The following is a 23993-nucleotide window of genomic DNA, read 5'->3' as shown; positions in this document are numbered from 1 at the left end:
TGCTAAGTAAGGTATATGCTACGGCAAAAGGCACATTCACAAAACATTTTAATAGGGTTATTTTCTATTAGGAATTCTCAGGAGGTTGATACATTTTGAGTGGTAAGAAAAGACTTTACATTCATATTAATATTTTTTCACCATAAGTTCTCTGATACATAGTAAACAGTGATTTTGAGGCAAAAAGAATACCCACGTTTATTAACTTTTCTTCTGGTATGAGTTGTCTGATGTTCCACAATGGAAGTGACAAATGAAGGTTTTCTGATATTACACTACATTAGGCATTACCTAATATTAAGTCAGGTGTGAACTCCATTAAAGGCTTTCCTGCATCCCTAATATTAAAAGCTTTCTAACCAGTATGGATTCTATAGTGTTCAATGAGCTGTGTACCAAGAATAAAGGCCTGTCCACATTCTCTACATTCGTAAGGCTTGATACCAGGATGAATTCTCTGATGTTCAGTAAGTTGTGAACTACGAATAAAGGCCATTCCACATTCCCTACATTGATAGGGTTTCTCACAAGTATGGATTCGCTGATGATGCGTCAGTTGTGAAACACGAATAAAGGCTTTCCCACATTCCTTACATTTGTAGGGTTTGTCACCAGTATGAATTCTTTGATGCTGAATAAGGTATGAACTACGACTAAAGGCCTTCCCACAGTCCTTACAATTATAGGGTCTGTCACCAGTATGAACTCTCTGATGTCGAGTAAGCTGTGCATGCTGTCTAAAGGCCTTTCCACATTCTTTACATTCATAAGGTTTCTCCCCAGAATGAATTCTTTGATGTCGAGTAACTTCTGAGCTATGAATAAATCCCTTTCCACATTCCTTACATTCATAGGGTTTCTCCCCCGTGTGAATTCTCTGATGTACAGTAAGTTGTGAATGCTGTCTAAAGGCCTTTCCACATTCTTTACATTGATAGGGTCTAGCCCCTGTATGAATTCTCCAGTGAACAGTAAGTTGTGAGCCACGAATAAAAGCCTTCCCACAGTCTTTACATACATAAGGTTTCTCACCTGTATGGGTTCTTTGATGCAGAATAAGTTGTGAATGCTGTCTAAAGGTCTTTCCACACTGTTTACATTCATAGGGTTTGACACCAGTATGAAGTCTCTGATGCAGAGTAAGTTCTGAAGTACGACCAAAGGCCTTCCCACATTCCTTACAGTCATGAGGTTTCTCACCTGTATGAATTCTTTGATGCTGAACAAGGTGTGAGGCTCGACTAAAGGCCTTCCCACATTCCTTACATTCAAAGGGCTTTTCACCAGAATGAGTTTTCTGATGTTGAATAAGATGTGAGCCACGGCTAAATGCTTTCCCACATTCATTACATTCAATCAGTTTCTTTCCAGTCTCATTGCTCTGATGTACAGTGAGGGATGCATGATGTTCAAAAGTGGGTATGTTTTCATATGTGATTTTTACTTGCTTGAAATAACATTCCTGGTTTACTTGTTGTCTTGCAAGTTGGCGTTTGAATTCCCAGTCTTCTCTAAAACTAGAGCTCTCAAAACTACAGCATTTAAGGTTTTCCATTAGCTCCCAATTGAATGTCTCTACTTCACAAAGATCTTTTTGTGGAAATTTCTCACATCTGGACTCCAAGTCTGGAAAAAAAAAAAAGTATATATACGAATCCAAGTTGTTCTCCTGGTATAAAAGAAATAAAAATGTTCTACAGTAGACTAGAATCATAAAATGAAATAACCATAAAAGGTGAATAGCTTGTATTGAGGCAGGATAGAAAGAAATTAGGGAAACTCCCTAAGTGGAATGAGGAAGTAGGAGTGGACATCACAGGACCATAGTATTAGATCCTCTCACCAGAGCCCCAGCCTCCACACATGATCATGGGAAATAGTTTATGGCAGGAAAGTCCTGCACTGGTGCAGAAGTCAGCAATAGCAAGGACTGGCTAAAACCAGTTAAATCTGAGATGGAGGAAAAACTGACCAGAGAAAGACCCCAAAGCTCATTATGCCATTATTATAATGAAAACTGACACCACAAGTAGAAGGGAGGCTGAGGGGAGTGAACATCATGACACTTCATGAATTAACCATATTAGGGACAAGTCCCCTCCCCTGCAGGCCTGATTTCCCCCCAACTTCCCTCCCCTGCAGGCCTGGTCCCCCCAGCTTCACTCCCCTGCAGGCCTGGGTCACCCCCAACTGCCCTACCCTGCAAGCCTGGGTCACTCTCAACTGCCCTTCCCTACAGGCCTGATCCCCCCCAACTCCCCTCCCCTGCTTGCCTAAGTCCCCTCCCCTGCAGGCCTGGTACCTCCCAACTGCCCTCCCCTGCAGGCCTGGTCCCCCCCCAGCTGCCTTCCCCTGGGACCCCTCAAGGGATGTCTGACTGCCCGTTTAGGCCTGATCCCGGTAGCATCGGGCCTTAACAGGCAGTTGGACATCCCTCCCACAATCCAGGACTGCTGGCTCCCAAATGCTCACCTGCCTGCCTTCCTGATTGCCCCTAACCACTTCTGCCTGCCAGCCTGATCACCCCCTAACCACTCCCCTGCCAGCCTGATTGATGCCTAACTGCTCCCCTGCCAGCCTGATTTCCCCTAACTGCCCTCCCCTGCAGGCCTGGTGCCCCCTCAACTGCTCTCCCTTGCAGGCCTGGGTCCCCCCCCCGCCAATTGCCCTTCCCTGCAGGCCCAGTCGCCCCCAACTTTCCCCCTCTGCTGGCCTGGTCACCCCTATCTGCCCTCCCCTGCATGCTTTATCGCCCCCATCTGCCCTCCCCTGCTGGCCTGATTGCCCACAACTGCCCTCCCTTGCAGGCTTGGTCCCTCCCCAACTGCCCTCCCTTGCTGGCCATCTTGTGGCCATCTTGTGTCCACATGGGGGAAGCCATCTTGTGTGTTTGAGTGACAGTCAATTTGCATATTACTCTTTTATTAGATAGGATAGAAGCCTGGTGCACAGGTGGGGGCCGGCTGGTTTGCCCTGAAGGGTGTCCCAGATCAGGGTGGGGGTTCCCTTGGGGCATGGGGCAGCCTAGGTGAGGGGCCTGTGGTGGTGTGCAGGCCAGCCATGCCTCCTGGTGACCCAAGCATAGGCCAGGGCCGGCTGGAAGCAGGTATCTGGGATTTATTTATCTTCTATAATTGAAACTTTGTAGCCTTGAGTGGAGGCCAGGCCCGGCCAGGGCGGGTGGGAAGCTTGGCTTCCTCCATCACTGGGGGCAACCCAAGCCTCCAGCTGGCTCCAGCTCCATGGCGGCCACCATCTTAGTTGGGTTAATTTGCATACTTGCTCTGATTGGCTGGTGGGTGTAGCAGAGTGATGGTCAATTTGCAAGTTTCTTTTTTATTAGTGTAGAATAGAGTCCCTATGCATGAATTTGTGCACGGGTGGCTCATCAGGCCGGGCTGGCGGGGGGAAGAGGCCGCTGGCAGCTGGTCGGCTGGCCCCGCCCCCAATTGGGATGTTGGGGGTTGATTGACGGTAGGGCCAGTTGCGGGAAGGGGCCGCGGATGGTTGGCTGGCCGGCCTCGCTCCTGATTGAGGTGTTGGGGGCCAATCAGGGGCTGGGCTGCCCAGGGGGCGGGGGACTGATCACTGGGTTTGGAAGATCTAAAGCATCAGCAGGAGATCAGCAGGCAGGAGGAGACAGATTTCAAGGTATTTCTTTTTTTTTTTTTTTTTAAATATATTTTATTGATTTTTTACAGAGAGGAAGGGAGAGGGATAGAAAGCTAGAAACATCGATGAGAGAGAAACATCGACCAGCTGCCTCCTGCACACCCCCTACCGGGGATGTGCCCGCAACCAATGTACATGCCCTTGACCGGAATCGAACCTGGGACCCTTCAGTCCGCAGACCGACGCTCTACCCACTGAGCCAAACCGGTTTCGGCCAAGGTATTTCTTATCTCTCTCCCTCCCTCCTTTGACCCAAGAGTTCTAGAAGTAGCTTTAGTTGCTGCTAGCCAGGCCCTTCTCCATGATTTTAGCTCTCACAATCTTCCAGTGGCAGTGTTTCCTTCCTTTACCCGTCATAGCCACCGGTCGTTCCAGTCACTGGGCTTTTATATATATAGATGACCTTCCCCACTGTATTAACTCTTGCTCACCTGGGCACATTGGTCCTGTTATATCATTTGCAATCATCCAGGGTTCTTTCCCTTGCTCCAATAAGGAGATGGTATCAGGCTTAGAAATGGAAAGTCCTGTTTATAGAAAGAGAAATGGGGAATGATCATTCTGTTCTAAAATTCAAACCTAGACTCTTGGTCACTAAGAAAGAGAGGCAATTACATAAATGAAGGTATGAAGGTTGTCCAAAGAATGGGAAGATGGAAGTGCCAATGGAATTACCCAATTCCACTTCCACAAAGCACAAAACAATTCCTTTGGGAACACAGCAGAAATTCAGCTAGAAACCTGTGTCTCTAGATATTCACCCCAAAGAAACTAGAAATTCCAGAAGGCTTGTTGAAGTATTTGGAATTGATAATTATGGTACTTATTTTCTGTCCCCCCTCCAATCTATTCCTTGCTGTTTCTGACCATGCTCTGTGCCCTAGACAGCTTACCTATAAAGGACTGAATTATAGTGGCCCTATCATTTTTCACTGGGTTTGGCAGATGGAAAGCATCAGCAGGAGATCAGCAGGCAGGAGGAGACAGATTTCAGGGTATTTCTTATCCCTCTCCCTCCCTCCTTTGACCCAAGAGTTCTGGAAGTAGCTTTAGTTGCTGTTAGCCAGGCCCTTCTCCATGATTTTAGCTCTCACAATCTTCCAGTGGCAGTGTTTCCTCCCTTTACCCCTTCTGGCCAGAGGTGGTAACAGCCTCCCACTGTTGCAGTCCCTGGGAGCCTTGTTTCTGTCTGCCTGTGTATTTATTACACAACTATAGGCCCGGTACATCAAATTCATGCACTGGGGGAGGGGGCTCCCTCAGCCCGGCCTGCGCCCTCTCGAGGTCTGGGAGCCCTCAGGGGATGTCCGACTGATTCCCAAGCATGTCTAAGCCGTCAGACAGACATCCTTAGCGCTGCTGCGGAGGCAGGAGAGGCTCCTGCCATTGCCACCATGCTCGCCAGATCAAGTTTCAAATTGCCCCAACTTTCTCAAACATAATTTACTGTGGGTTTACTCAAATCAGGATTCAAACAGGATCCACAGATTGTGTTTACTTATAGGTTTCCTAAAGTTTCTCAAATCCCTAACAGTTTCCTGGCTTCTGGCTGAGTGGTGCTCTCACTGTGGGATCAAGCTGAAACTGGCCCTCCGACATCCCCTGAGGGGTCCTGGATTGTGAGAGGGTGCAGGCCAGGCTGAGGGACCCTACCAGTGCATGATCAGGGCCGGGGAGAAACACAGGAGATTGGCCAGCTGCGGAGGGACCGTGGAAGAGATCCAGGGCATGTCCGGCCCGTCTCACTCAGTCCCAACTGGCCGGGCCCCAGCAGCAAGCTAACCTACTGGTCAGAGCGTCTGCCCCCTGGTCATCAGTGCACGTCATAGCAAGCAGTTGAGCGGTCTTAGCATATCATTAGCATATTACGCTTTGATTGGTTGAACGGCCAACTGGTTGACCGGACACTTAGCATATTAGGTTTTTATTATATAGGATACCCTTACCTAGTGAGACCAAGTTACCAAAGTTCTCCAAAGTCACATCCCTGTACAAGTCCCTCTGGGCAGGTTCCAGATACTTCCATTCTTCCTGAGAGAACTCTATTTCCACATCCCTGAATGTCACCAATCCCTGAAACATGCATTACTAGTAAATGAAAGGATTTTTTATTTTTTTCATTTATTACAAACATTTTCAAAATTACACAAAAGTATAGAGAATAGTGTAATGACCCCATAAATCCATCCCTCTGTTTGAACAATTAACAAGAGTTTGCAAATCTTGTTTCATCTTTCCCCTTTCATTTTCTACCCCTGGTGTATTTTGAGGCAAATTCCACATACCAAACATCATAAGTATTCCACCTACAAATACTTTAGTATCTAACAGACTAGTTGTTTTTTTAAAAGCATAACCAGAATAACATTAGTAACATTAATAATAATTTTCTTTGATCTTCAGGCCCACGCTCTATCCACTGAGCCAAACCGGTTAGGGAAACAATTTTCTAATAATTAGATCAAGTTTCAAATTGCCCCAACTTTCTCAAAAATAATTTACTGTTGGTTTACTCAAATCAGGATTCAAACAGGATCCATAGATTGTGTTTATGTATAGGTTTCCTAAAGTTTCCGAAATCTCTAACAGGCCCAAAGGCCTTTAAAATCTTTATTGTTTATTTATTTATTGTTAATCCTCACCTGAGGATATTTTCCCATTGATTTTTAGAAGAGTGGAAGGCAGGGAGAGAGACAGAGAGAAACATTGAAGTGAGAGAGACACATCGATTGGTTGCCTCTCACCTGAGCCCCAATGAGGGCAAGGGATCCGGGGATTGAGCCTGCAACCGTGGTACATGCCCTTGACTGGAATCAAACCTGGGACCCTTCAGCCTGAAGGCTAACGCTCTATCCATTGAGCCAAATCAGCCAGGTCACTATCTATTTATTAAAGAAACATCTGATCAGTAGAATTTCCCACATTTTGGATTTAACCAACTGCACCTTCATAATGTAGTTTAACATGTTCTACTTACATATTTTCTGTGGATTGTTGTTAGATTTGGAGGCCTAATTGATGTATTTTTTTTTGAGGGGACATGAATATGCTAGAGGTGGTACTGTGTACTTTCTGTAGTGTCCCGATAGGAGCACATTATGACTAGTTGTCCCAATTTTAGTAAGGTTAAAATTGATGAGTAGGTTCAGGTTTTAACAATCTGATCCATCCAAGTAAATGTCTTTAAGATAAAAAGGGTGTTGTAGGAAGGAGGTGATTAAGCAAGCAAGCTAGGGATGAATGCCTATGCCATGAAGGAAGTACAAGAAGCAAATTTATATGACTAAAGGCTTAGATGCTTTTGAATATTCTGGTGGCTACAGATAAGAAAGATCTCCTTCATATAGCCAGACTCTCTTATATTGTCCACAAGGTCTATGAAAGAGGAAAATCTAGCTAAATGGGGTCTTATAAATCAACAAAATAACATATACAAAACACACGGCAAAAATGGGCCTAGCAAATAATAGTCTTTAAAAAAGCATTCCTTTTTTACCATTTTTCTTCCTTGAGATAAAAAATGTCTTATAAATCTCTATCCTAAAATATAGCATTTATAGAAGTTTTAAATCTATCCTGAAGACTCAGAGTCATAGTCTTTGGATCTCAACACAGATTTTACCTTCCTCTTCAGAATGCACTTGGGACCATGCAGAGGGTGGTTTAGTTGTCATAATTGGCGGGGGGGATTGGGCTGGGAGGGGAGCAGTATGCTACTGACATTAGTGTTGGCTGGCATCAGGAATGATAAGTGTCCTGAATTATCTGGGCTATGGACCCAGGACAGTCCCATACGACAAAGAATATACTGCTGAAAATGACAGCAGTGTTCCCACTGCTTCTTTTTGCCAGACATCATGAACAATTTTTGGTTATGGCAAATTTTATAATAAACACAGGGATTTTATTTGCTACATAATATTATACTTTATGTCTTATAAGATATAATCATTTCATTATTTTGAGGGCATTTAGCTTAAATGAGATTTGTGAAATCTTCAGTTAATTATATACTGTGAATAGTTATCATCTTTCACTGTCTACTTTTCCTTGTTCCTGAAATAAGAAAGCTGATGGAGCCATTCTGGCATGGCTCAGTAGTTGAGCATCGACCTAGGTAGTGAAGTACATGCCCTTGACTGGGGCCAGGAAGTCTTGGTTCAATTCTGGGTCAGGGTATATGCTGGGGTTGTGGGCTGGATCCCTAGTGGGGGGTGCAGGAGGCAGTTAATCAATGATTCTCATCATTGATGTTTCTCTCTCTCTCTCTCCCTTTTCCTTCCTCTCCGAAATCAATAAAAAATATATATATTTTAAAACTGACAGAGTATACCTTAGTCACATAAATGTGGCCCATAACCAATGCATATTGTTCAACCTCAAAATGGACCATTTTACAGTTATTCATCTCTCATAAATCACTTTGCAAAAATAAAGAAGTTTTGATAGTGTGAAATATTTTATGACTTTTAAAGAGGGGATGACATTTAAAAATAGAAAAAAAGTAAACTACCCAGTTTAATAAAAAAGATCAAATCTATCTGATCTTTGACCCTTTTCAACATCTTACTTAATAACAGACAAACATGTAAATTGACTGTACCTCTGCTATGCACACAGCCAATCAGAGTAAGTATGCAAATTAACCCAACAAAGATGGTGGGTTAATTTGCATACACAGGCACAGAGCAGCCAGGAGGGGCGGGATGCCTGCTATGAGGGTGAGGGGGGTGGTGGAGGAGCTACAGGAGTGGTGCTCTGGATAGAAGCGAGGACTTGCTGGCTTGCAGGCAGGAGGAAGTGAAGCCAGGGGAAGGAAGGCCTATTCTTGCACGAATATTGTGCAGCAGGCCTCTAGAGGTGTTAATAAGAGAGGCTCTGCCTAGTCGGTTTGGCTCAGTGGATAGAGCTTAGGCCTGCGGACCAAAGGGTCCCAGTTTCGATTCCAGTCAAGGCATGTACCTCGGTGGCAGGCTCCTCCCTGACTCAGGCCCTGGTCAGGGCGCATGCAGGAGGCAACCAATTGATGTGGTTTTTCTCACATCGATATTCCTCTCTTCCACTGTCTCTAAAAATCAAAGGGAAATAACTTTGGGTGAGGATTTAAAAAAAATAAAAAAATAAGAGAGGCTCTCAAGAGAATATATTTTTGCTCCATTGGTGCTCTGGTAAAAGTACTGTGCACACATGTGAACACTATTTGAGAGAGCCACTAAGGGACGTGGAATGGAAGAATTGGAAACAGATTACTGAATAGAACTCAACTGAAATAGAGAAGTTTTAGGATAAAGACAAATATTCATATAATATGAAGGGAAGACAGGTTATCCAAGGATAAAGGGGCCGTAGCCAGTTTGGCTCAGTGATAGAACACTGGCCTGTGGACTAAAGGGTCCTGGGTTTGATTCTGGTCAAGGGCATATACCTTGGCTGCAGGCTCCTCCCAGACCTGGGCCCTGGTCAGGGCTCGTGCAGGAGGCAACCAATCAATGTGTTTCTCTCACATCAATGTTTCTCTCTGTCTCTCTGTCTCTCTCTTCTACTCTCCCTAAAAATGGAAAAATATCCTCGGGTGAGGATTAACAAACAAACAAAACAGACAAAAAACCCCACACAAAAAACCCCACACAAAACAAAAAAGGATGGAGGAAATTTCAACTTACCTGGGCCATTGCTTTTAGAACTACCTGACCTGCTCAGATTTCTCTAGGTTCTTCTCTTGGACAAGTAGAGTCCTGAAAAAGCAGAGGAAGAAGGAGCAAATCTCTTATAAACTGAGCTTGCTTCAGCAATCCTAAATAGATGAGCTGTTCCTGCTCTGCTTCCCCTGCCCTCCCCTGGCCTTGCCACACAACCCTAATGCAAAGAACTACAGAGTTAACAAAACCCAGCCCCTCCTGAAACCCTAGGGAAACCAAAAGATGGATTCATGCAGATGTGCTCCAGCACTGACACAGGACCCATCACCTCAGCAGGAGGGATTCTGGCCTGAACAGTCCCTTATCTTGTTTCTGATAGTCTATACCAGGCGTCCTCAAACTATGGCCCGCGGGCCACATGTGGGTGTTTTTGCCGTTTTGTTTTTTTACTTCAAAATAAGATATGTGCAGTGTGCATAGGAATTTGTTCATAGTTTTTTTTAAACTACAGTCCGGCCCTCCAATGGTCTGAGGGACAGTGAACTGGCCCCCTGTTTAAAAAGTTTGAGGACTCCTGGTCTATACCCTAGATAGGGCCTAGATAGCTCCCCACCTGTACCAAGCAGATCTTCCTTTGCAGCTACAGCAAGGAGGATCATAATTCATACCCACTTTACCCTCTAAGGCTGAGGACAGTACCACCTTGTGAAAAAAAAATAAAATTCTTAGACAATGTCTTCCAGCTTCTGTGGGCTCTACAGGCAAAATTTCTTGGGTACCTCCTTGGTTTATTTTCTCTTTCTAAGTCCAAAAGGGTGCCATGCTGCCCATACCACCAGAGACTTCATCAAAGCCTCCATCCCAGCTGGATTCACTGGACAGGAGCAGGAAAACCACAGTAATACAGGCATCTTACAAGCTGACCTGAGTGGCAACTCAATTTGTAGCAGCCTCTTGGTCCAGCACTTATTTTCCATTTAAACCCTCCCCATTGCTTTCCTGCAGAACATGGCTTCCTCACTGACTAGCAGTTACCATGGCTGAAGTTCTGTGGAGAATGGCCTGTACCCCAGGTAATGAGATCTCAGGGGTTTTAAGGAAAGTAGCAAGGTTGGTTTTAATTAGAGGGGCAAAAAGCATGGTGGGGTTGTCAGAAGGAAGACTAATGTAACCAATGGGGGTGGTGTTGAGGAAAATTTCCTGTAAGATACAGAACATGATTTGGGATCTAAAAATCAGAAAATTTAATAGCTAGGAAAGGCACAGAAGAGCATTCTGAGCAGAGTGGAAAGCAGTGGTAAAATGGTGGACCAACTACATGGTGTGTTCGAGGAGCATCTGGAATGACGTATATAGTTTGGAAAAGGTCTAGATCAGTGTGTGCTGTCCAACCAACTTTCTGTGATGATGGAAATCTGTATCATCAATAATGTAGCCATTAGCCCCATGTAGCTAATATGAATGGATAACTAAAATTTTTACTTAATTTAAATGAATTCAAATTTAAATTCAATGAGCTCTAGAACTTAGAGGATGACAATGCTGGAGATGACATTTAGGGGTTGGAAAATGAAGGTGTATGAATGAAATAAAAGAACTATAAGAGCAAGGACCAGGTCTCATCATCACTGTGACTGGCAATTGCCATTGTGTCTGAAGGCTACAGGTGACCAATGAACACTGACTGAATATATAAGTTTGGTTTTCATTCATTAATAAAAAGAAGGCCAGTGAAGAATTTAAAGAAGGAAGTGATAAGGCCAATATGACTAGATTATTTTATTGGAGAGGAGTAAAACTAAAGGTAGGAATATCAACTGAAAGGTGCTTGTACTTACCCAAGCAAACTAAGGATCTGTCCTAGGATAGTTAGTGGGAAAAAGAAGGAAGGGGATACATTCAGGTATAGAGAAGAAGTAAAATCAGCCCTGGCCAGTGTGGCTCAGTTGGTTGCATGTCTTCTCATGCACCCCCCAAAAGGTGGCTGGTTCGTTTCTTGGTCAGGGCACATGCCCAGGTTTTGGGTTCAGACCCTTGTTTGGGTGCATATGGAAGGCAACTAACAGATGTTTGATGTTTCTCTCTCTCTAAAATCAATAAGAACGTATTTTTAAAAAAGAAAAGAAGTAAAATTAACAGGCTCTGGCATCTAATTGGACATGCTGGCAGAGAGAAAAAGAAGTCAGGAATTCTCTCTTATTTACTAAGTTTCTACCTCAATTGGCATTTTCTTATCTGTGAGGAAGATAAAAAAATGTGAGATTTACTGTCTCAGTAAATCTATTACATTCTAATTGAAAGAGGAAGTAGCAAATATACTAATGTTTCTTTTTATATGCCTGGTGGCCAAAGTTTTATGGAGAAAAATAAAAAGGAAGTCGATAGGGAGTTTGGGGGCAATGGAGGGTAGCCGGAGACTTTTTATTGAGAAGGTGACATATAAGAATGAAGTGAGTGAGCAATGCAAATACCTATGGGAGGTACATTCCTAGCAAGGGGACAGCAATTGCAAAGGCCTCAAGGCAGGAGCAGGCTTTCTTTGATCAACAGAGGAGACTAGAGTGGCTGTAATGAAGTATATGAGAAAAAGAGGGTCAGAGAAGTAGATTGTAAGAACTTAGGTTTTTACTCTTGAGTAAAACAGGAAGCTACTGAAATGTTTTTAAGCCAAGGAATGGCATAATCTGATTTACACTTGAAAGACTTACTCACGGAGAATGAACTAAAAAGGATAAAGAGGCGGGGGAAGCAGGGACACCAGTGAGGACATTGCAGTAATCCAGGCAAGGGGGGAGTGTGGTTTGCATTAGGGTGGTGGTGGTGGAGGTGATGAGAACTGATCAAATCAGATTCTACATATTCTCTGAAGGCAGAACTGACAGGATTAGCTAATTTTAGGTATATAAGAAAATAAAGGCAAGATGACACTAAGATTTTAGGCTTGAGCAACTAGTAGTATGAAGTTGCTATTTTTTAACACAAAGGACTGTGAGAGGAGCAGGTTTGGTGAAACCATTATGAGTTCTGTTTTAGACCTTAATACTTGAGATGATTATTACATACCCAAGTGGAAATGTCAAGTGTCCATTAGACATTTGGTTCTGGAGTTCAGGATCGAGTTCAAATGCAGAAATATAAAGTTGGAAATTACTAATGTACAGATGAGAGCCCTAACCGATTTGGCTCAGTGGATAGAGCCTCGGCCTGCAAACTCAAGGGTTCCGGGTTCGATTCTAGGCAAGGGCATGTACCTTGGTTGTGGGCACATCTCCAGTAGGGGGCATGCAGGAGGCAGCTGATTGATGTTTCTCTCTCATTGATGTTTCTAACTCTCTATCCCTCTCCTTTCCTCTCTTTAAAAAATCAATAAAATGTATTAAACAAAAACAAAAAAAAGAAAGAAAAAAAGAAGGAAGGCGAGAACAGTGGCCAAATGAAAAATGAGAACTGTCCACTTGGTATTATAGAGATCATTAGAAGTCTTGAGAAAAGCTGATTCTCTGGAGTGGAGGACACAAAAGCTTGGCTGGAGTGGGGTTCAAGAGATAATGGAAGGACAGAAAGTAGAGACAGAAGAGCCATCCTTTTCAAGGAGCTGTGCTGAAAAGAACAGGAAAACAGAGGTAGCAGTGGATATGCGGTCCAGGCAGAATTCTTTGTTTTGAATGTGGGAGAAATTCCGGAATGTTTTATAGTAATGGGAATAATATACAGAGAGAAATTGATATGACAGGAACATAGGAGACAACTGCTGGAGAAATGATCTTGAGTAGGAGAGGGGATGGGAACTAGCATTCAAGTGTTGGGGACTGAATTACAGATCACAGATAGTTTATCCCTGGGGAAGGCAGAATACATAGTTATAGAAACGATTCCCAGGATTCCAGGGCAAGGTGATTTGGTGCCATTCATATATACTTTTCATTTACTTTTATTTTTACAACCACTCTGTGAGTTAAAGTTGATTATATTTTCCACATTATACAGAAGAGAAGCTAGAATGCCTGAGAGGTTATGAGATTCACCCAAAGCCACAGTGCTAGTAAAATCTGAGATGGATAAAAAAACAAGTGTTCTATTTTATTGCCGATGGAAGTTTCTATCAGAGTGAATTGGTTCCCTGTGGTTACTGCCATTATGAATAAACAATAAATCCCAGAGTAGAAAGGGGGGCAACTGAAAGAGTTAGGGGTTAATAGGAGAAGGAAACTAGAACCTCTGTAAGTGCTTTGCCACAGAAGACAGTGGTTTTGTGACAATAGTTTCTTCTAAGGATTATTAGAGAAGTTACCAGATGTGTTAGAAATTGGGATATTGGAGATGGTTGGGAGCCTAAGAGAACATCTCAGAATTCAGAGGAAAAATACACAGAAGAATGAATTCTGAAAATAAAGATCAGAGATATGGAAGAGAGAAATCCAGAAGACCTAAAATAGAGGTTCATCAATCTTGTTTATCCTTCCAAAGAACCAACTTTTGGTTTTGTTAATCTTTTGTATTGTTTCTTTGGTCTCTATGTCGTTTATCTCCATTCTGATCTTTATTATTTCCTTCCTTCTGCTTACACTGGGCTTTTCTTGTTGCTCTTTTTCTAATTCTTTGAGTTGTAGGGTTAGGTAATTTATTACCATTGTTTCTTGTTTTTTTTTGCAGTAGGCTTGTAGAGCTATGAACCTCCCTTTCAAGACTGCTTTTGCTGTGTCCCATAGATTTTGGATTGTTGTGTTTTCATTGTCCTTCCTGCATTTCTTGTCTAGACAGTTTTACTTCTGCATTATGACCATCGATGGTATGGTATTTCTGCAATACAATTTTATCCACAGGATTATGGTCTTCAAAAATAAGAAATCCAAAGCCTCTCTTCTTTACAAATTGCCTATCAGTAATTATCTCAATGGTAACAATTTTTCCATTTTCCTCAAAGTAATCTCTAAGATGATGTTCCTCACTATTATCTTTAGTCCCACCAACAAACAGCTTCTTCACAGTTACATAAGCCCCTGGCTTTCCAGATTCCTCTTTTGCAACAGCACGTTTTGGCTCAACCACTCTCCTATCAATTGAATGAGGTCTTGCAGCCATGGCGGCAACAACCTCAGCCACAGATGAAAAAGTTACAAAACCAAATCCTCTTGAACTTTTGATTGTAGGATCTCTCATTACCATACTGTAAGTTTCCCCTATTGCTCATAGTAGTTCCTCAAACTTTCTTCTGTGGTTTCAAAGCTGAAACGACCAATACAGAGTTTACAGAACTGTTCCTTTTTCTATCTCCATCCCGGACTCATTTGTTTCAGCTGCATTTCCCACAGTCGAGCGAGATGAGAGAGATCGAGGTCTAACGTGAACCGGACTTGTCCTGGCACTGTAGTAAGAACTGCTGCCACTGGAGAAACAACAAGGCACATTTGCAGTCAGCTGACGCTGCTGCTACTCTAGTCAAATTATTTTCAACAAGGCAGCCAAGACCATTCAAAGGAAGAAAGGAGAGTCTTTTCCACAAATGGTGTTGGGAAAACTAGATATTCACATGCAAAAGAATGAAGTTGGACTCTTACCTAATACCACATAAAAAATTAACTCAAAATGGATCAATGATCTAATAATAAGAACCAATACTACGAAACTCTTAGAAGAAAAGACCAGGAACAAAACAGGGATGCCCACTCTCACCACTCTTGTTTGACATAGTACTGGAAGTATTAGCCATTGCAATTAGACAAGAAGAAGAAATAAAAGGCATCCAAATTGAAAAAGAGGAAGTAAAGCTGTCCTTCTTTGCAGATGACATGATATTGTACATAAAAAACCCGAAAGACTCCATAAAAAAACTAATAGACTTAACAAATGAATTCGGCAATGTAGCAGGCTACAAAATTAACGCCAAGAAATCTATGGCCTTTCTATACACCAATAGTGAACTTACAGAAAGAGAGACTAAAAAAGCAATCCCATTTACCATGGCACCAAAAAAATTAACATATCTAGGAATAAACTTAACTAAGGAGGTAAAAGACCTATATGCGGAAAACTACAGGACACTGAAAAAAGAGATAGAGGAAGATGTAAACAGATGGAAGAACATACCATGTTCATGGATTGGTAGAATCAACACCATTAAAATGTCCATACTACCCAAAGCAATCTATAGACTCAATGCACTCCCCATTAAAATACCAATGGCATATTTCACAGACCTAGAAAGAACTCTTCAAAAATTCATCTGGAATAAAAAAAGACCCTGAATAGCAACAGCAATCCTGAGAAAGAAGAATAAAGTAGGCGGGATCTCAATACCAGATTTCAAGCTGTATTACAAAGCCACTGTTCTCAAAACAGCCTGGTGGTACTGGCACAAGAACAGACATATAGATCAATGGAATAGAATAGAGAATCCAGATATCGACCCAAACCACTATGCTCAATTAATATTTGACAAAGGTGGCATGAACATACAATGGAGTCAAGACAGTCTCTTCAATAAATGGTGTTGAGAAAATTGGACAGATACATGCCAAAAAATGAAACACCAACTTACACCATACACAAAAGTAAACTCAAAATGGACACAGGACTTAAACATAAGACAGGAAACCATAAAAATACTGGAGGAATTCACAGGCAGCAAAATCTCAGACATATGCCAAAAGAACTTCTTCACTGATACTGCCCCTAGGGCAATGGAAGCTAAAGAGAAAATAAACAAATGGGACTACATCAAAATAAAAAGCTTTTTTACAGCAAAAGAAACCATCAACAAAACAACAAGAAAGCCCACTGTATGGGAGAACATATTTGCAAATGTTATCACTGATAAAGGTTTAATCTCCAACATCTACAGGCACCTTATACAACTTAATAAAAGGAAGATAAATGATCCAATAAAAAAAAATGGGCAAAGGACCTAAATAGAATCTTTTTGAAAGAAGACAGAAGGAAGGCCAAGAGACACATGAAAACATGATCAAAGTCACTATTTATCTGAGAGATGCAAATCAAAACGACAATGCGGTACCATCTCACACCTGTCAGAATGGCTATCATCAACAAATCAACAAACTACAAGTATTGGCGAGGGTGTGGAGAAAAAGGAACACTCGTGCACTGCTGGTGGGAATGCAGACTGGTGCAGCCACTGTGGAGAACAGTGTGGAGTTTCCTCAAAAAACTGAAAATGGAACTCTCATTTGACCCAGTAACCCCACTCCTAGGAATATATCCTAAGAAACTAGAAACACCAATCAGAAAGGATATATGCACCCCTATGTTCATAGCAGCACAATTTATAATAGCTAAGATTTGGAAACAGCCTAGGTGCCCGTCAGCAGATGACTGGATCAGAAAACTGTGGTACATCTACACAATGGAATACTATGCTGCCACAAAAAAAGAAGGAATTCTTACCATTTGCAGCAACCTGGATGGAATTGGAGAACATTATGCTAAGTGAAATAAGCCAGTCAATGAAAGAAAAATACCACATGATCTCACTCATTTATGGATAATAAAGAACATTATAAACCGATGAAGAAAAAGGTAGATTCAGAGACAGTAAAGCATCAAACAGACTGTCAAATTACAGCGGGAAGGTTAGGGAGAGGTGGGGGAGATAAGAGATCAACTGAAGGACTTGTATGCATGCATATAAGCATAACCAATGGATGCAAAACGCCGGGGGGTGAGGGCATGTATGGGAGTGGGCTGGGGGGGGGGCAAGGGTAAAATATGTACACATATAATATTTTAATAAAAAATTGAAAAAAAAATCATATGAGATACCACTTCACAGTAGGATGGCTATTATTTAAAAAACAAACAAACAAAAAACAGTAAACAAGCACTGGCAAGGATGCGGAGAAATTGGAAATCTTGTGCACTGCTGGTAGGAATATAAAATTGTGCAGCAGCTGTAGAAAATATGACTCCTGCCGAAACCGGTTTGGCTCAGTGGATAAGAGCATCGGCCTGTGGACTGAAGGGTCCCAGGTTCGATTCCGGTTAAGGGCACGTACCTTGGTTGCGGGCACATCCCCAGTGAGGGGTGTGCAGGAGGCAGCTGATTGATGTTTCTCTCTCATCGATGTTTCTAACTCTCTATCCCTCTCCCTTCCTGTCTGTAAAAAATCAATAAAATATATTAAAAAAACACACAATAGAATTTTTTTTAAAAAAAGGAAGAAAATATGATTCCTCAAAAAATTAAGTAGAACTACCATGTGATCCAGCAATTCCACTTCTGGGTATATATCCAAAATAAGTGAAAGCAGGGACTCGAACAGATATTGTAAATACATGTTCATAGCCAAATATTCACAAGAGCCAAAAGATGGAAGCAACCCAAGTTCATTGACAGATGAATGGATAAACAAAATGTGGTTTATGTGTACAAATAAATATTATTCAGACTTTAAAAGGAAGGAGATTCTGATACATGCTACAACATGGATGAATCTTGAAGATATTAATGCTAAGTGAATGGCAAATACTGTATGATTATTCTACTTGCACGAGGTCCCTAGAATAGTCTAGATTATAAAGAGCTGAATGGTCGTTTCCAGGGGCTAGAGGAGTGCGGGGGGGACTGGAGAGTTATTGTTTAACTAGGGGCCCAGTGCACAACATTTAGGGTTAGGGTTTAGGGCAGGGGTCCTCAAACTTTTTAAAGAGGGGGCCAGTTCACTGTCCCTCAGACTGTTGGAGGGCTGGACTATAGTTTAAAAAAAACTATGAACAAATTCCTATGCACACTGCACATATCTTATTTTGAAGTAAAAAAACAAAACGGCAAAAACACCCGCATGTGGCCCGCGGGCCGTAGTTTGAGGACATCTGGTTTAGGGTTTGGGTTTGGGTTAGGGTCCTGCAGTCCTGGACCCCTCGGGGGATGTCCAACTGCCGGCTTAGGGGGTAGAGGCTCCTTAGTGCAGTGGCAGTGGTGGGAGCCTCTCCTGCCGCCACTGCGCTCGCCAGCCATGAGCCCAACTTCTGACTTCTAGCTGAGCGGCACTCCCCCTGTGGGAGCGCACTGACCACCAGGGGTTAGCTCCTGCACTGAACGTCTGCCCCCTGGTGGTCAGTGCGTGTTGCCGTTCAGTCGATTTGCATAATAGCCTTTTAAAAAATATATATTTTTATTGATTTTAGAGATGAAGGGAGAGGGATAGAGAGATAGAAGCATCAATGATGAGAGAAAATCATTGATCGGCTGCCTCCTGCACACCCCCTACTGGGGATCGAGCCTGCAACCCAGGCATGTGCCCTTGGCCAGAATCGAATCTGGGACCCTTCAGTCCGCAGGCCGATGCTCTTAGCCAAACCGGCCAGGGCTGCATATTAGCCTTTTATTATATATGATGGGTACAGAGTTTCATTTTTAAAAGATGAAAAAAGTTCTGGAGATGGGTGGTGGTGATGGCTGTGTAATAATGCTTTGCTTTCTTAATGCCACTGAATATTACACTTAAAAATAGTTAAAATAGCCCTAGCCGGTTTGGCTCAGTGGACAGAGCGTCGGTCTGCAGACGGAAGGGTCCTGGATTCGATTCCGGTCAAGGGCACATGTTGGGGTTGCGGGCTTCATCCCCAGTGGGGGGCATGCAGGAGGCAGCCAATCAATGATTCTCTCTCATCATTGATGTTTCTATCTCTCTCTCCCTTCCTCTCTGAAATCAATAAAAGAAAAAAAATTATAAAAAAAGTTAAAATAGTAAATTTTACTTTATGAATATTTATCCATAAAAACCCCCCTAACGAACTGATGACATTGATAACCTACATTGGGTGATTGGATACAGTGTGAAAAGAATGGGGGAAAAAAAAAGAATGGGGGAATGTGCCCAGCTGGTGTAGCTCAGTGGTTGAGTGTCTGGCTTTGGACTAGGAGATCACAGTTCGATTCCTGGTGGGGGCACAATGAATCTCTCATTATTGATGTTTCTATCTCTCGCTCCCTTTCCCTTCCTCTCTGAAATCAATCAGAACATATTTAAAATAAATGGGGCAATGGAGTTGGGAGAGAAGAAATGATGAAGGAGTGACTGAGTATATCATTTTGTCTAATTCTGACTTTTAGAACAATATTAATGTTTCACATACTCAAAAAGACTAAAGACAAAAAGAACTGTATGGGGTATGGGAATATGGTTAGCAATTCTTAAACTATTTTCCAGGACTGCAAGACCCTAACCCAAACCCAAACCCAAAAATATATTGTGGTTAAATAGAGCCAAGTTTTCCACTGTCAGAGAAAGGAATTACAAAAAAGAAAAGAAGAAAAGAAATGAAGGTTGTAAGAATAAACCCTGTTGTGTTGAAACAGAATAGGCGACATCATATGAAATCATGGATTATCTGTATAGGTATACATGCAGATATATACAGGTGTGTGTGTGTATAGATACATACATTTATTTTATAGTCGAGTGGGTCCAGAAGCAAAGACATCCCAGTAGCAATGAGCACATCTAATCTTGATTTCTAAATACCATCCTATATAATAAAGAGCTAATATGCAAATGGTTGTCACACCCTCATGCCATCAAGCCATAAGGGCTCAGACACTCAACACTGGGGAGAGAGAAATGGGGACCAGCCAGGCACAAATGAGCTCATGAGAGAGGAATGGGGACCAGCTAGGCTGTGGCCTGGGAAGGGGACAAGCTGCCTGCCCCATGGGTCCTGGGCGCCAGCGCCTGTGGCTGCAGCCTGGTAGTGAGACAAGCTGCCCACCCTGCAGTCCCGGGTGCCTGCAGCTGTGGCCCAGGTGAAGCCCACGGTCCCCTGCGGCTGCGGCAGGTCTGGGCGAAACCGACCTGGGTCCTGGGTGCCTGTAGCCAGCCAGAGGGAGGGAATCCTGGGTCCCGGGTGTGGGGCGAGGCAGAAGTGGTTAGGGGCAATCAGGCCAGCAGGGGAGCAGTCAGGAGCGATCAGGCCGGTAGGGGAGCAGTTAGGGGTGATCAGGGTGGCAGGCAGAGGTGGTTAGGAATAATTAGGCAGGCAGAGGTGGTTAGGGGCGATCAGGCAGGCAGGCAGAGGGGTTAGGGGTGATTAGGTAGGCAGGCGAGCGGTTAGGAGCCAACGGTCCCAGATTGAGAGAGGTAGTCGGACATCCCCCGAGGTGTCCCAGATTGGATAGGGTGCAGGCCGGACTGAGAGACCCTGCTCATGCATGAATTTCATGCACCAGACCTCTAGTCTATATATATAAAAAGCCAGTGGCCATAATGACCAAAGACTAGTCACCTGGAGGTGCATGGAGTACCTCTCGGTCCCGCAGCCCACAGGTTCCGATAGCAGCAAGGTGGGAGGCGGGTGGGCAGGGCCGCGTGGCCAAGAGGGCATGGGGGATGGGTCCAGAGGGCAGGGACAGGGAGAGTGGTGTGGGTCCCCAGGTGGCGAGCGGAGGAGCTCTCGTCACAGGGGGAGGGGCAAAGACGCATGCGGCCGGGGGCGGAGGGAGGCAGAGCCAGGAGGAAGGGCGAATTGAGGAATTGAGTCAGAAGGTAAGCTGTTACTAAGGGAAAGAGCCAAACAGTTCTGAGCAGCCAATGGCTCAGACACTCAACACTAGGGAGAGAGGAATGGGAACCAGCCAGGCAAAAATTAGCTTGCGAGGCCTGTGGTGGTGGTGGTGAGGTCTGGGGTTACGCTGGTGTGGCGAGTCTGGGGTTCTGCTGGCACGTGCAGCGGGTCTGGGGCCTTGTGTGATTTTGCACACTGGGCCTCTAGTCTATACTAATAGAGAAATATGGTAATTGACTGTCACTCTGCGACACGCACAGCCAATCAGGAGGGAATATGCCAATTAGTGGGACAAAGATGGAGGCTGCCATGGAGCCAGCCAGAGTGGGTGGGAGGCTTGGGGTGTCCCTGGTGATGGAGGAATCTATGATTCCTGCCCACCTGGGCCGGCTGCTGAAGGAAGGGCCTGTGGATGGCAGCAACGCAGCCGGCCTGAGCACACGGGAGGCTTGGGTTGCCCAGGCCAGCTGCCGAGGGCGGGGCCTGTAAATGGCCCTCAGCCCCTCACCCAGGCTGGCCACGCCACCATCGGGGTGAGGGTCCCCGCTGGGAGGTGTGGCCAGCCTGAAAATGGCCCTCAGCCCCTTACCCAGGCTGGCCATGCCCCCATGGGGTGAGGGTCCCCACTGGGCGGCATGCCCAGCCTGCAAACAGCCATTAGCCCCTCACCCAGGCTGGACAGGCACCCCAGTGGGGACCCCCCCACCCTGAAGTTGGTGTGGCCAGCCTGAAAACAGCCCTCAGCCCCTCACCCAGGCTGGCCATGCCCCTCAGCGGGGACCCTAAGCCCATGGGGGCGTGGCTGGCCTGCAAACTCCCCAGTCCCTTGCCCAGGCCAGCACCGTCCCCTGTGGGTACCCCCACCCCAATGGGGGCGTGGCCAGCCTGCAAACCACCACAGGCTCCTTGCCCAGGCTGCTCTGCCCCCCAAGAGAACCCCCACCCTAATCTGAGACACCCTTCCAGGCAAACCAGCCAGCCCCAACCCAGGCCTCTATCTATACTAATATGCACCAGGCCTCTATCTATACTAATAAAAGGGTAATATGCTAATTAGACTGGGAGACCTTCCAGACGTTCTTCTGGACAAAGCCATGGTGGCGGGGCTAAGGTAGAGGCAGTTAGGGGCCAAGGGGGGGGGGCAGCTGTGGGGGATCAGGCTAGGATGGGACAGCAGTTGTGGGTGATCAGGCTGGTGGGGTTGGCCATTGGGGACAATCAGGCCAGCGGAGGGGGGGCAGTTAGGGGTGAGCAAGCTGGCAGGGGGAACCAATTGGGGGTGAGCAGGCCATCAGTGGGGGTCAGTTGGGAGTGAACAGGCTGGCAGGGGGGCGAGCAGGCTGGCAGGGAGGGCAGGTGGGAGTGAGCAGGCCAGCAGGGGTCACAGTGGGGGGCAAACAGGCTGGCAAGGGGGCAGTTGGGAGTGATCAGGCTGGCAGGGGGCAATTGGGGGCGAGCAGGCCAGCAGGTGCAGCTGGGGGCGAGCAGGCCAGCAGGCTGGCAGGCAGAGTGGTTAGGGGCAATCAGGCAGGCAGGCAGTGAGCAGTTAGGAGCCAGCAGTCCTGGATTGCAAGAGGGATGTCCCCCAAGGGGTCCCAGATTGGAGAGGGTGCAGGCCGGGCTGAGGGACCGCCCCCCCCCCGGGTGCACGAATTTCGTGCACTGGGCCACTAGTATCCTAATAACCCCAAAACACCAATCAGAAAGAATACATGCACCCCTATGTTCATAGCAATGTTATTTACAATAGCTAAGATTTGGAAACAGCCCAAGTGCCCATCAGTAGATGAAAGGATAAAAAAGATTTGGGGCATTTACACTATGGAATACTATGCAGCTGTAAAAAAGAGGGATCTCTTACCCTTTGGGACAGAATGAATGGACCTGGAAAATATAATGCTAAGTGAAATAAGCCAAACTGAGCAAGACAGATATCACATGATCTCACTTATTTATGGAATCTAATGAACAAAATGAATTGATCAACAAAATAAGACCCAAAGCAAGGAAGCATGGAACAGACTGACATATCTTGAAGTGGGGTTGGGGCAATGAAAAGAGATAAACCAAAGAACTTACATACTTATATACACAGACCATGGACATGGGAATAGAGTAGTGAAGACTTTGGGGAGTGGAAAGGGACTGGGAGGAGGGGGCAAGGGGAGAAAACAAGAGACATCTGTAATACTATGAACAATAAAAAATACATTTAAAAGAGGGAAAAAAGCATGTGTGGTTTAAACATATTTAGAAATAAAATATATGACTATAACAAAAAATGGAAATGGAAGTATCCAGTTTAATATTTTTGCATTATATGTTAAGTTACATAACAATTATTATAAGTCTCTAATAAATTTTATTTAAACACATTATCCTACATAATAAAAGCCTAATATGTTAAGTGTCTGGTTGACTGGTCAGCCGTTCAACCAATCAAAGCATAATATGCTAATGATATGCTAAGGCCACTCAACTGCTTGCTATGATCTGCACTGACCACCAGGGGATAGACACTCCGAATGGTAGGTTAGCTTGCAGCTGGGGTCTGACCAATTGGGACTGAGCAAGACAGACCAGACATGACCTGGAGCCCTCCTGTGGTTCCTCCCCAGCTGGCCAACCTCCTGCATCCCTCCCAGCCCCAATCATGCACTAGTGGGATCCCTCAGCCTGGCTTGCATCCTCTAGCAATCCAGGACCCCTCAGGGGATGCTATAGAGCTGGTTTTGGCCCAATCCCGCAGGCCAGGCCAAGGTACCCCACTGGTGCACGAATTCATGCACCTCTAGTCTACAATAATAAAAGCGTAATATGCTAATTAGACTGGACAGCCAAATGACTTTTTGGACGTCCTTCCAGACGAAGCTGGGGCTGCAAGGGCCGAGGCAAGCCATTGTGGCTGCGGGGGCCGAGCCCCTAGGCCTCTAGTTTTCTGATTAAAGGAGCTAGTGCTCCTTGGGAATCTGATTCCAGGGCTGGGGCTGAGAAAGTACAGTATCAGCTTGGAACATATATTGTGGTGCATGAAAATAAGTACTAAAAGAAATCAAGAGAGAGGTGAGAGAAGGAGAGAGAAAGGGAAAGAGAAAAGGAGAACACATTGAAATGACACAGGAGCCAACTCAAAGGGGCTCCCAGTGGCCACATTTGGAATAA

The 23993-nt window shown here is 44.7% G+C and overlaps 2 protein-coding genes across 2 annotated transcripts in view; both read right to left on the bottom strand.

Annotated features, from left to right (window-relative positions):
- Positions 1 to 31: 31 nt before the first annotated feature.
- ZNF565 (zinc finger protein 565) overlaps positions 32 to 23993 on the bottom strand; it is a 27298-nt gene continuing 3336 nt past the window's right edge. The window contains exons 2-5 of the mRNA XM_008139847.3: positions 9336 to 9407; positions 5619 to 5745; positions 4104 to 4199; positions 32 to 1626 (exon numbers count right to left, since the gene is read on the bottom strand). Coding sequence (XP_008138069.2) covers positions 356 to 1626; positions 4104 to 4199; positions 5619 to 5745; positions 9336 to 9344 — 1503 coding nt within the window. The 5' untranslated portion in view covers positions 9345 to 9407 and the 3' untranslated portion in view covers positions 32 to 355. The remainder of the gene's footprint in view (positions 1627 to 4103; positions 4200 to 5618; positions 5746 to 9335; positions 9408 to 23993) is intronic.
- On the bottom strand, positions 13974 to 20564 carry LOC103284788 (heterogeneous nuclear ribonucleoproteins A2/B1-like). Its single transcript, XM_054711100.1, is given in 3 exon segments — positions 13974 to 14479; positions 14482 to 14578; positions 20553 to 20564. Coding segments are annotated over 3 exon segments (549 nt in total). The 3' UTR covers positions 13974 to 14039.

This window comes from Eptesicus fuscus, chromosome 21 (assembly GCF_027574615.1).
Source record: "Eptesicus fuscus isolate TK198812 chromosome 21, DD_ASM_mEF_20220401, whole genome shotgun sequence".
Taxonomy (NCBI): Eukaryota; Metazoa; Chordata; class Mammalia; order Chiroptera; family Vespertilionidae; genus Eptesicus; species Eptesicus fuscus.
Note: the sequence above shows the minus strand (reverse complement) of the source record. Positions and strands in the feature narration are given on the sequence as shown.